This window comes from Scardinius erythrophthalmus (genome assembly GCF_964197995.2).
Source record: "Scardinius erythrophthalmus genome assembly, chromosome: 18".
NCBI classification, from domain to species: domain Eukaryota; kingdom Metazoa; phylum Chordata; class Actinopteri; order Cypriniformes; family Leuciscidae; genus Scardinius; species Scardinius erythrophthalmus.
In genome coordinates this window covers 15126224-15139598 of record NC_138238.1, presented here as the reverse complement: position 1 = coordinate 15139598, position 13375 = coordinate 15126224, and the positions used below count along the sequence as shown (strand labels likewise).

The 13375-nt window shown below is 37.9% G+C and overlaps 1 protein-coding gene across 2 annotated transcripts in view; it reads left to right on the top strand.

Moving 5' to 3' along the window:
* Window positions 1–13375, top strand: part of psme4b (proteasome activator subunit 4b) — a 31852-nt gene that overhangs the window by 9244 nt on the left and 9233 nt on the right. For both annotated transcript variants that reach the window (XM_081393239.1, XM_081393240.1), the window contains 24 exons: window positions 1821–1943; window positions 2045–2137; window positions 3709–3974; window positions 4454–4640; window positions 4783–4872; window positions 4969–5033; window positions 5112–5262; window positions 6961–7059; window positions 7146–7215; window positions 7295–7362; window positions 8178–8393; window positions 8515–8672; window positions 8780–8875; window positions 9436–9491; window positions 9610–9666; window positions 9773–9828; window positions 9951–10049; window positions 10135–10197; window positions 10592–10687; window positions 10778–10909; window positions 11021–11230; window positions 12192–12328; window positions 12415–12468; window positions 12568–12697. In XM_081393239.1, coding sequence (XP_081249365.1) covers window positions 1821–1943; window positions 2045–2137; window positions 3709–3974; window positions 4454–4640; window positions 4783–4872; window positions 4969–5033; window positions 5112–5262; window positions 6961–7059; window positions 7146–7215; window positions 7295–7362; window positions 8178–8393; window positions 8515–8672; window positions 8780–8875; window positions 9436–9491; window positions 9610–9666; window positions 9773–9828; window positions 9951–10049; window positions 10135–10197; window positions 10592–10687; window positions 10778–10909; window positions 11021–11230; window positions 12192–12328; window positions 12415–12468; window positions 12568–12697 — 2772 coding nt within the window. The remainder of the gene's footprint in view (window positions 1–1820; window positions 1944–2044; window positions 2138–3708; window positions 3975–4453; window positions 4641–4782; window positions 4873–4968; window positions 5034–5111; window positions 5263–6960; window positions 7060–7145; window positions 7216–7294; window positions 7363–8177; window positions 8394–8514; window positions 8673–8779; window positions 8876–9435; window positions 9492–9609; window positions 9667–9772; window positions 9829–9950; window positions 10050–10134; window positions 10198–10591; window positions 10688–10777; window positions 10910–11020; window positions 11231–12191; window positions 12329–12414; window positions 12469–12567; window positions 12698–13375) is intronic.

Sequence of the window (13375 nt, the reverse complement as noted above, 5' to 3'; positions counted from 1 at the left end):
TCTCAACTTTAAAACTTGCCGTCTCATATTTGGACCTATAGCTACATTCTAACATTTCTCATGAAACTTATGAAAAATTTCAAAATGTGTTCAATGTAACTGATGTATAGATTAATGTCTTTTCCTCGTTCTTTTTCTCTATCTTTTTTATTTATTTATTTATTTTAGTCTTCAGCTCATTGTTCTTTTTAGTATTCTTATGACATTGAACATATCGCAAATACATTTTGTATATTGTATAACGTTACAAAGTTGTATGTCATAAACGTGTCATCTTTGTATGTTTTGCAAAAAAATAATAAAAATAAATAAATAAAAGTAGACAGCTGTAAGCATGTCCTAGCCGTCCGTCCGTCACTTATTGGGTTCCCCGGAAACATTTCCGTTGTGTTCTGTTCTATTTGCAGCGCGTTTCTGTATTTGGTTTTGTTGTGAACTTTTGCAGCGCGTTTCTGTAATTGCAGCGCGTTTCCGTATTTGGTTGTGTTGTGAGTATTGGGACGCACGTGAGTTGTAAAACTGATGAAGATGTTTTCTTATTCGCTGGTGTTTTTTTTTCTATTTGCATGTGTTTTTTTCTGTTTGCATGCGTTTTTTTCTGTTTGCATGCGTTTTTTTCTGTTTGCATGTGTTTTATTCATTTGCAGCGCGTTGAGCTCTCTCGGCCACCGTATCTTATGCTCACCAAGGCAATAATTTGCTCAATACAGTTCAAACGGTAATATTGTGAAATATAATTACCTTTCAAATTAACGGTTTTCTATTTGAATATATTTTAAATTGTATTTTATTCCTGTGATGGCAAAGCAGAATTTTCAGCATCATTACCCCAGTCTTCAAGGTCACATGATCCTTCAGGAATCATTCTAATATGCTGATTTGGTGCTCAAGAAACAACCAAGAGCTGTTTCCATCCACCTATTTTTATGTGCGTTTTGGGATATCGCATTAAAAAAAAGGCTGGATGGAAATGCCAAGATGCACATAAATTGTAAAAATGCGTAAAAAAAACGTATGCGCTCAATTGAGGTGGATATCTTTTTGTTTAATCCAATAAGATGACAAGTATAAACTATGATGGAAACACATTTACCAAATAAATCCCTTGATGAACAACAGACTTTACCTCAACAGTGGATGTGATTGGATAACTAAACTAACCAGTGGACCAATTTTATTGCATAGCATTTCAAATGTTGGCTTGATCATTCTGAAATGCCTGAACCAAAGTCTGTCATCAAAATGATTTGGTATAATGACCTCCCAGAAGCGTCCCACACGATTGCATTCCTAAACACGAGGCATCCGAATGCAAGATAACATGATCGTGTTTATTGCGTTTTGTCTGCGTGCTCTGAGATGCAAGTCATTTATGATGTAAGAAAAAAGAGCCACAATGGCTTCCCTGATTGCAGCAACTTCCATTTTTATTACAGATATTTTGTGCCAATTTCTTAGGAAATTACGGTTTTGTTCTCTTAAACACATGGGATGCGATTTTCCAATTTCACACAAGTTAAATTCGCAATTTTGAATGGAAACATAGTTATTGTTAAAGACAGTTGTGCTGCTTAATGTTTTTGTAGAAACCGTGATACATTTTTCAGGATTCTTTCCTCAATAAAAAGTTCAAAAGAATAGCATTTATTTGAAACCCTTGTTGAATTAATTTATTAGTATTAGTGAATTAGTATTAATTTCTTTCCACCCAAAAAATAAATAAATTCTTACTGACCCCAAACGTTTGAGCCTTACTATAGATGATAATCTAAAGACATTGGAGCATTGTGTACTACTAATACTTTGTTGTCTGGTTTCAGATCTTTACCAGGATCCTACGTAGCTTCAATCTGCCTGTTGGCACCAGCCAAATGGTCGTTCCCAGATACTTGACCAACTCCTATGATATCGGTCACGTGGTCCTCTGGATTTCCTCCATGCTGGTAAGCTTCATGAGTCACACTCCTATAAATAGGTTAATTATTAAAGAGGCGCATTTATATTACAGATCACATTCTATAATATTCTTTGTCATCTTTTTCAGGGCGGCTCACAGAAACAGGCCCAGAAACAGCTTAATGGGCTCTTCAGTAGTATAGCATCCTTCTACCACCCTTCAAATAACGGACGCTGGCTGGTAAGAACAAAAGATCAATATGGTGCAATGTGAAATCTTGTTCCCCTTTTCCCCATCAAAGTCCAGCCCACAATCCAGTCTAGAACGGTCTACAGTGTGTGTTGTCAGCTGAGCTTTGTTTGCGTACATGAGTGTGATGTGCAGTGACACATGGTCCTCAGGCAGAGTGAGGTCACTCCACATTCCTGCTTCTGAAACACCAGTAACAACTTTCTAGTTATCGACCACCTGTCATCCTTGACATGCATCCTTTTCCTGCACTCATGACTCAGTAAAGTGTCATATAATATCATGTGTAGTTAGCAAAGTTAATTATTTTACCCTCAATGGCAATAAAGCCTTTCCTCTTTGAAACCGGATGTTATTCAAGAGTGTTGATGTCAGAAGAAAGTAGTATTACTAAGCCTTTTTATGCCATGTGTAACTTATTTGATACCCGGTTTGTAAGCTCTCCATAAATTACACAAATACATGCATATCCTGTGATGCATTTGTACTCTGCATTGACGCTGTTGCATCTTTAATAACTTTTGAGGCTTATTTTGCCATGTTTTTATATGCTCTTTGGTTACGGGACCGTAAAGACCGGTTGCACACGCAGTGTGGATGAATCACGTCTGGGCCGAAGACTCAAGATCTATAGAACTTATGCCATGTAGAAACTCTTACACTATTTTTTTTCATCCATTAATGCATCTCTCTCTTGCTGTATGCGATCTCACTGTTTGAAGTGCTTGCCATATGAAATCAATACGTGCTGTTGAATAATTAAGTGAAACGTCTTCTCGTAGGATAAGGACATGCAGTTTCATGAATAATTTTTGAGACCCAAATTAGTCATCAATGTACGATGGTGTAAGAAAACGTCACATCCTGTGACATTGCCATGAAGATGCATTTAATCCTGGAAGATGAAAATAGTGCAAAAAAGCAAACTAAATTCTCCTAAAATTAAAAATTAACGGGTGCTAACATTGTTTTCTTTAGTTCAGTTAATTATTATTACTGTGAAATAACAAAAGTCAAATTTTTAGCAGTTAAACTGTTTCTACAGTCATTTCAAATTTTTCCTTAAATCTTGGTACTAGCAAAAACTTTGGCAGACAGTTGTGGTATTTGAAGAAGTGTGAAAAGCCCAGTGCATATGTTTATTTTTCAGATGCTAATGTATGAATTTCAGTCCGGTTTTGGTTTCAAAATGACCAAAAATAATCCCGTTTTTCTAGAAAACCTGTAGTCTGTTGTTCTGAAGGCTGTTCCTTGCATGAGTAGCACTACTGTCTACGAAGAAGGCAGCAAGCCAGGACTGAGAGCTAATTGAACAGAAATTGAACAGTACATGCCAAATGCTACTTTCATCTTTAACAGTGAAGCAAATACTTTGGGGTGCTGCTGACATTTTAGACAAGGTTTTGAAGAATAAGCTTAATCTACAAGCTTATCACTATTATGGGGGGTGCTATAGAAAACATGGGATGAAACTTTAGCTGAAAATCGTATTGAAATTGTTACAATATTAAACCTTTCTTAGTGATTCCAAGCTCATGTGTTTGTCTTATTTTCTTCTCCAGATGAAGCTAATGAAGCTTCTACAGCGTCTGCCTGCCAGTGTGGTTCGACGTCTACATCGGGAGCGCTATAAGAAAACCTGCTGGATCACCCCTGTTCCCACCAGTCACAGACTCACTGACCAGGATGTGACGGACTTTGTGGAGAGCATGAAGCAGCCGGTACTGATGGCCATGTTCAGCAAGACGGGCAGCATGGACGCAGCTCAGGCCCTGCAGAACCTCGCTCTGATGAGACCAGAGCTGGTCATCCCACCTGTGCTGGAGAAGTGAGTGTGTGGAAGTGCTGGAGATGTTCAGGGCATGTAGGCGCTAATATCAGGAAAATAGCACTGACTAATTTACATAAAAAGGTTGCGTTGAAAAGAATGACGATGATTTAAATGCTAAACTAGCAAAGATATACGCAAATATAAATTCAAACCTTTTTATTTATTTATTCCGTTACATGTATTAGTGTATTATTTTATTATTATAATAATGTAGAGCTGATTAAATGTTAAAATGTTTACTTTTGTATCTTCAAATGGTTATAGGAGATGACTTACAGTATAAAAATCAATAAACGAAAGTCTTAAAGCTTTATCATTGCCCTTAGAGTGGCTTCTTTTTATTCACTGTCAGGATTTACAAATCCAATCTTTGTAAATAGGCTTTGTAAGCAGTTGTTTTGTAAAGCAGGAGCTGGACTGTTCCCAATGGTGGAACAAACTAAAAGCCACAGTGTGTAATGTGCTGCCCCCTGCAGGACGTATCCTGCTATGGAGACACTGACGGAGCCGCACCAGCTTACTGCCACTCTCAGCTGCATGATTGGCATGGCCCGCAGTCTTCTCAGTGGAGGCCGACATTATCCCGAAGGTCCCGCGCACGTCTTGCCCCTGCTTATGAGAGCACTACCTGGTGTTGACCCTAATGACTTCAGCAAATGCATGGTGGGTAAACTGTGAAATAAACATTAACAATGGTGTTCATGAAGCAACTGATGAAACAAAGCACGCAAAATATGACAATTTTAATTCCTTGTTGTTGCTCTCTCAAATGTGAATTTATTCATATTTGTCTTGGACTTCTTAGATCACGTTCCAGTTCATTGCTACTTTCACTACTCTAGTGCCTTTAGTTGACTGTTCATCAGCCCTCCATGAGAAGAATGACTTGACAGAGGTAAGGCTCTGAAATATTATATAAAAACACCCATTACAGAGTTTTTACATTATTATTCTCTCTGTGTTTGATCCTAATGTCTGTTGCTTTTTTTAGATGGAGAGAGAGTTGTGTTCGGCTTCAGCGGAGTTCGAAGACTTTGTTCTGCAGTTTATGGACAGGTGAGTCATTTAGTCGTGCGTGCTTCAGTATAAAACACTGTATTGCTGTGTCTTATGCTCTATTTTATGTGTCTGTAGGTGTTTTGCATTGATTGACAGCAGCACTCTGGAGCAGACGCGCGAGGAGACGGAGACAGAGAAAATGACTCATTTAGAGAGTCTGGTGGAGCTGGGCCTTTCATCCACTTTCAGCACCATTCTGACACAGTGCTCCATGGAGATATTCAAGGTGTTTTATTATTTAATAGGATTTTTACATTTTTTACAAATCTTAACGTATCTTAGTAATTAGACGGATTTGACTAATCTTACATATTATACCAAAAAGACAGCACAATGTAAAGTTGCACAATGTAAAGTTGTTTTGATGGTCTATATTCAGGGCTGCCAACTCTCACTCATTCAGCGTGAGACTCATTCAATTGGCACTGCTCTCACACTCACTTCACACATCCATTTTCTCACACAGTGGAAAATCGCGAAGCAAAGAGGACACTGACACCAACAGTCAAGACAGAGCAGGTTATTTTTGATATGAAACGGAGTCTCAGCTTTCAAATTCTCTCAATTTTATTACAAAATTCAAACAATAAATACTGTTTTGGCGCTCTTAAATGTGACTTGACAGATTGCCTCAGCGCCTCAGTTCAAGCGGCATGTGAACCGATCATCTCTTTCTCTTTACTACTAGTTAATTGTAAATAAACATGAATGAACATTAGAAGGTATGTTGAAAGATGCAGTACAACCTACCTAAAGGTATCATGGCTCATGTAATTGACCAATCAGTGTTTCAACTGCAGAAAGAGGTCAGTAAAAAAGCTGGAGAACAATGTCATGTATATTTACCTCAGGAAAGCCGTTTAAGTATTTAGTATTTTGCTAAATCTTTGCACTATATTAAATAATTATTGTATTTTTACTCAAAAAACATTATTATGAAAACAGCATTATATTAATATGAGCTGTTAATTTTAACCTTTTAATAATAATACCAGCTGGCAAGGCTCCCTGTATTTTACAGCATTAGTTGAGAGATTTTTTTTTCCTGAGAAAAATTTCCATGTAGCTACTGTACCTGATATTTATTCAAATGAATCGACATTAAATCAAGATTGGAATCGATTCGCAAGCTTATGAATTGAAATCGTGAAATTTGTGTCAAGCACTAATAAAAACAGCAGCCTACCAGTCATCGTACCTTGTAAACATTGTAACATGTTGTCACTAATCTTAATGAAATTCTGTTTAGTTACCGAATACTTTGACAATCAGAATACACTTATTTTGATGCAAGTTTGTTTTTAACCCCCCCACCACCACCACTCCAAGCCAACCCTAAAAGTTGGCAGCCCTGCTATAAATTATTTTGTGACACTACTGTTCAAAAGATTGGAGTCAGGAATTTATTTTATTTTTATTTTTTTAAAGAAATTAATACTTTATTCAGCAATGAATTAAATATTATCAGAAGTGACAGTATATACATTTGTAATGTTGTGCAAGATTTCTATTTCAGGTAAATTCTGTTCTTTTGAACTTTCTATTCAAAGAATCCTGGGGAATTATTTTTTTTTCATAATAGATTTAAGCAGCACAGCCGTTTTCAACATTAATAATGATAAGAGTTTTTTTCTTGAGCACCAAATCAGCTAATTAGAATGATTTCTGAAGGATCATGTGACACTGAAGACTGGAGTAATGATGGTGAAAATTCAGCTTTACCATTACAGAAATAAATTACATTTTTTAAATATAGTCAACTATTTTACAATATTGCTGTTTTTACTGTATTTTTGATCAATTAAATGCAGCCTTGGTGAAAAACATAAAAAAAAAAAATCTTACCATCAATTTTTTTTAAACCGTGGCACTGGAAATACTCATGCAAGTAAATAGACTCATATGAGGTGTTATCTGCCTATAGGTGGCTCTTGAGAAAGTCTTCAACTTTGCCACCACCAACATCTTTGAGACTCGTGTTGCAGGCAGGATGGTGGCAGACATGTGCAGAGCATCTGCTAAGGTAATACTTCCCCTTTCCCCAATTAGTGCAGACAGATACACAACTGTGAGACCGCATTGATTCAACTCTCCACTGCTTTGTTTCAGTGTCACCCTGCTGAGTCTCTCAGGCTGTTTGTACCACACTGCTGTAACGCCATTACTCATCTAACTGCCAGTGCGTACAAGAAAATAAATCTATTTATGTCATGTTGAGTGTGTGTCACCATCCTTACTTGAGTTTTGGTGTATTTCAGATGAAGATGTTTTGAATGAGGAAGAACTGGATAAAGAACTGCTCTGGAGCCTTCAGCTGCTGTCTGAGGTGAACACAACACTATATCATACCACTACACATAAAAGATCTTCAGCTGTGTTCCAACATCATGATGGCTACCTATCTAGGCAACATTTTTAGGCATCATAGCCTCTGTCCTGACTCTTCTAAACAGCTGTCATTAATACTATATACCTTGCTAAGATCATTTGGATCAGCCTCACATTTACATATGTTCTTCATGGATAAGTGAATAAAGTCATTTAATGCACTGCAAAGTTTTCATCAAAATCTTAAAAGGTTACAAATACAAGTGTGTTATATTTGCTTGTGTTAAATACTAATATGAAATAATCTAATTAAAGTACAATTTCTGTTATATTTGTATTTTATGCTGTCATTAGCATTGTCATTGGCATTACTCATCCTCATGTCATTCCAAACATGTGTGACTTACTTTCTTCTGCCGAATATAAAAGATAATTTGAAGAATGTTGGTAACCAAATTGTTTCGGTTCCCAACAACTTCCATTGTATTTTTGTCCTTATAATGGACTTCAATGGGAACAGAAACAGTTTGGTTACCAATATTCTTCTAAATATATTTAATATTTGGCAGAAGAAAGTCATAGCGCTTTGAAACAACATGAGGGTGAGTAAATGATTCATTTCATTTTTGGGTGGGCTATCCATTTAAACTAGACTATGAAGTTTGTCTCACATGCACTTTCCATTAGGAGCATAATGGAGACAATGCCTATAAAAAGTGTTTCAAATCAGTCACCTTACAAGACAAGTTTAGTTTAGACACTGGACCAGGATTGTTGTGTCTCAAATTGCCACCCCCTCTCGCTGCTCTTCAGGTGACTCGTGTGGATGGGGAAAAGCTCCTCCCCTACCGCACACAGCTGGTTCAGACTCTGCAGCTGACCCTGCGCATGCGCTGTAAACAGGGCTACACTCTGGCCTGCAACCTGCTGCACCATATCCTGCGTTCCACAGCGCTCATCTACCCCACGGACTACTGCAGTGTGCCCGGCGGCTTCAACAGACCCCTGCAAGAGTACTTGCCCATTAAGGTACTGCAAATGTGTCCAATGTTTGTGTAGGCTTGTGTAAGTCTTTTCTGTTTTCTAAAATGTATTGGATCATTGTAGATCCCATGAGTTTTCTCTTCCCCCTTTCTTGTCCTTACCTCAGGACTGGGGTCGTCCAGGGGATCTGTGGCATCTGGAGATCCAGTGGCACGTGCCCAGCGCAGAGGAGACAGCATTTGTGTTCTATGTTCTGGACCTGCTGCTGCAGCCCGAGCTCCAGCGCCTGCAGAGATACGCACAGGGAGAACAGGACATGAGCAGGTCAGAGGTCAAAAGAGCACTCTGTAATAATGGTAAAGACAAAAATATATATATATATATATTTAATTGTTTTTGCTAATGCTGACTTATTTCTGCTTTTTAAACAGAGATGATGTCCTTCAGAGTCTGTGTATAGTCCAGCACTGTTTGCTGGGTGCTGGCAGCATGCTGCCCCCTCTTGATGGAACCTTAGTCACAGGCCTGTAAGTCCTAAAACACACTGAGATATAGAACAATGTTCCCTCTAAGCAGTGGATGTGCAAAGAAATACACAGTACTGATTAAATCATGATTATTTAATCTTTTGTATTTAATTGTTAAAAGTGGGGGTAATAAAAGAAAGTTAAAAGAAAGTTGGTAATAAAATAGACATTGAGAATGTTAGAAAGTTTTCTCTGTCAAGTAAATGTTGTTCTTTTGAGCTTTTCATTCATCAAAGAATCCTGAAAGAAAATGTATCAAGGTTTCCACAAAAATATTAAGCTGCACAACTGTTTTTAACATTGATAAGAAATGTTTCTTGAGCACCAAATCAGCAAATTTGGATGATTTCTGAAGGATCATTTGACACTGAAGACTGGAGTAGCCTAATGGTTTATTCACTGGAATAAATGACATTTTTATATACATTTGTTTGTACTGTATTTTTGATCAAATAAATGCAGCCTTGATGAGACTTCTTTCAAAAACATGTACAAATTCTTACCGACCCGAACTGTAGTACTTCATTATGAATATGATTTTTTTTTTTTCTCCTTTGTAGTGTTCCCAGCCTGATCAGTTTGGAGGAAACAAAGCTGTACATTGGTGTTGACTATGGTAAGCCAGAACTGAGGAAGTTCTTAGTGAAACTGCTTATGAAACCTGTTGTTTCGTGTTGTTGTGATGAATGTACAGTTCAGAACTTTTCAGTAAGGCTTTGCTGATTTTTCTTCAGATAAGTCCAGAGAGAACTACCGTGAGGCAATCTGTAAAGTGATGAGACAGTTGCTTCGTGAGTGCTCCTCGTTTACCACACCTACTTGCAGACAAAACTGCACCATAATTACCCATAATTCTTGAGACAGTCATCCCATGCATCTTCTAATTCTCTTTTGTAGATTACATTCTGGAGCGCTCAGAGGATGACACCAAATCCCTTTTCGCCATTATCAAGGTAAGCACAGTAGATATTTGAGCAACATGAATTGATTATTGTAGGCTATTAATTGAATGGGATCATATAGCAATAATTAGCTGTTAAAGTCTCCGGGTTTAACAGTTGTTTGTCTCCCTCAGATCATCAGTGACTTAATGCACTTCAAAGGTTCCCACAAACACGAGTTTGACTCTCGTTGGAAGAGTTTCACCCTGGTGAAGAAGTCTATGGAGAATAGGGTGTGTAGCTGGGCCTAAGAAATCTCCTGTGGCATTTTATATTTGCAATGCATAATTGTCTTATGAACCTTCTTATACTCTCCAGCTTCATGGGAAGAAACAGCACATCCGAGCTCTTCTGATTGACAGAGTTCTTCTACAGCATGAGGTAGGAGCCAATGCTAATAACCTGGCATAGGGAATTGCCACATAATAGATATTTTAGGGCTGTCAATATCAGATTTTCACAAAATATTTCACAAGAACAATATTATGGTGATATCTATAAAAAAAATCTAGTATTTTTTTCAGCCAAATTTATGTTTAACTTTATCTTATGTTTTCTGCTGTTTGGCCAATGCTGCAAAATTTGTAAACATTGCGCCATTGTCTTTTTTTTATGTCAGGTGGCAAACTCTGGATCATGTACGAATTTGTTCTATGTGTAGCTTTAACATGATAGATTTTTCATTTTTTAAATATTATGATTATTGTCAATAGCAGTATATTGCAACACACCTAGTAAGAAGTAAAAAAAAAAAAATTCTGCTCTCCACTTTTAGATGCGAAAGTTGTTGGTCGAGGGGTGTGAATACAAGACTGTTCATCAGGACCTGTTGAGGGACCTTTTGCGTCTTTCTACCAGCACCTACAGCCAGGTCTTGATTCCACATCTGCCAAATTTTTACATTAAAATAATCATTTTATTTTATATGTACTCCTGAATGTCCATTTTTTTGGCCCCTCAGGTCCGCAGCAAGGCCCAGAATGTGTTGTTCACAGCTTTGGGCACCTATAACTTCTGCTGTAGAGACATTACTCCTCGTGTCCTGGAGCTACTGGAGCCCACACGAACTGATGTCACCCAGCAACAGTTCAAGGTCTGCAATCTATAGTTTTCACTTTCTATAATTAGAAATGATAGAAACTGCTGCATTTGTTAATTTATTTTCTTGACTTGATACCATTGTTTTTATCATATTTTGCTGTAGGGAGCATTGTACTGCTTGCTTGGGAACCATAGTGGAGTGTGCCTTGCTAACTTGCATGACTGGGACTGCATCACTCAGACATGGCCATCCATAGTGCGTTCAGGCCTCAGCTCTGCTATGTCCCTAGAGAAGCCGTCCATCGTCAGACTCTTCGATGACCTCGCAGACAAAGTCCACCGGCAGTACGAAACCATCGGCATCGACTTTTCTGTGAGCAGCGTCACCTGTTTTGCTCATAAACATAGATATTTTGCCACTGCGGTGTGTCATTCAGACTCTTAAAATTCAGACATATTTACTGTTCTACATAAATTTGCAGGTGAAATCCAGTCGTTTCTATAGAAATCCATGTGATCTAGAATTTTGCTTAAAGGGATAGTTCATGATTTACTCACCCTGAAGCCATCCTTGGTGTATATGACATTCTTCTTTCAGACGAATACAATCGGAGTTATATAAAAAAAATTCCTGGATCTTCCAAGCATCATAATGGCAGTGAATGGCTGAATAAAAAATATATTTTAATATATATATTAAAAAAGGGGGTTAAAAAAGGTCTTCTGAAGTGAAGCGATGCATTTGTGTAAGAAAAATATGTAACGTAATGACGAATGCATTTGCCCAGCCCTGTTTTTTTGAACCGCGAGATGCGTCAATTGCTGTCATTACATTGTGCGTCAAGTTCGAGGGTTACTCTTTTGGCGTAAATCGATGCGTACAGCCGCCTGCCGGAAGCTAGTTATTTTAGTCGATAAAGTTTTAAATATGGATATTATTCTTACACAAATGCATCTCTTCACTTCAGAAGGCCTTCATTAACCCCTGCAGAGCCGTGGAGCACTTTAATAATGAATAGATTCGCTTTGATGGACTTCCAAAGACATACAGCCATTCACTGCCATTATGATGCTTGGAAGAGCCAGGACATTTTTTAATATAACTCCAATTGTATTCGTCTGAAAGAAAGAATGTCATATACACCTAGGATTGCAGGTTTCACAACAGGTTCAAGTTGGTGCTTCATAAATCGCAACACTCTTGACAATAGACAATGGAACTTTTTGACTGCGAAAGTTTGCAGAAATTTTGCTGTCACCTTTAGGCTGTGTATGGTGTAAAATGACAGCAATCTTATTTTGTAAGACTCATGTTTCCCTTGATGAATCTGTAGGTACCTGAGAGTGCGATTTCTCTAGGCCGGAGCCTCACCGATTCAAGGCATCCCACTCCATACATTGGGACTCCCGTAGAACAGGAGCTGGAGCAAGGGCTGGCACTTCAACAAGACAAAAACCAGGATGCAGAGCAGTAAGTGCTGAACGCATACAGACTCACAACGTTTTCTACTACTCATTTAACATGGTGTGGTAAATCTTCACTGTTCCCTCTTCCAGGAAATATGAAACACTTTTGAAAGATCTGTTGGAATGTCTAAATGAGAGGGATCTGTAAGTATTAAATAGATGTTTAAAAGTGCTACATTTTTACAAAACTAGACGCATAAAAACGTCACTCATTTGTGAATATGCTATTTTGCGTGTTATCAGGCCTTGGAAGTTTGAGCACATTGCTATTGGCTTCCTGTCTCTACTGCTAAGAGATGACTATCCTCTCCCGGCTCCTGCGGTGCTCTTCTTTATACGGAGCCTCAACCATGATGCGCTGGTTGTTCGCAAGGTTGGTGGAATGCTGTTATTTTGTTAATTTTATATTCAATTCATATATATCAGGGGTGGCCATTCCTGCAGCGTTAGCTCCAACCTTTTCCAATATACATTACCGTTCACAGGATTAGGGTCGGTAAGATTTGTGTAAAAAAAAAAAAGTAAAGTCTCTTACGATCACCAAGGTTGCATTTATTAGATCAAGATACAGTAAAATCAGTAATATTGTTAAATATTATTACAATTCATACTAACTTTTATATTTTATAATGTAATTAATTCCTGTGATGGCAAAGCTGAATTTTCAGCATCATTACTCTAGTATTCAGTGTCACATCAGAAATCATTCTGAGAGGCCGTTTACGACCGTTCATTTGCACGACAATGGTGTTTTGGGGGCCTGAAAATGCAAACTTTTGAAAATGTGTTTCACAGTACAAGTTTTTGAAAACAATAACTGTTATCCTCTCTGTGTAAACTACAAAAAGGCATATTTGTGAAAACTGATGTCATGCGTATTATGTTTTCAGTCTATAGGCGAGTAGTTTCACTTTACAAAGTGACATCGCCTACTGCTGGCCTGACATGCATACTACAGCATTTTTAGTCGTTTTCGCAGATCCGTGTGAACAGGGATCATTTGGACAACGTTGTTGTCTGTATAGGGAAAACTTTTTAGCACATCGTTGTC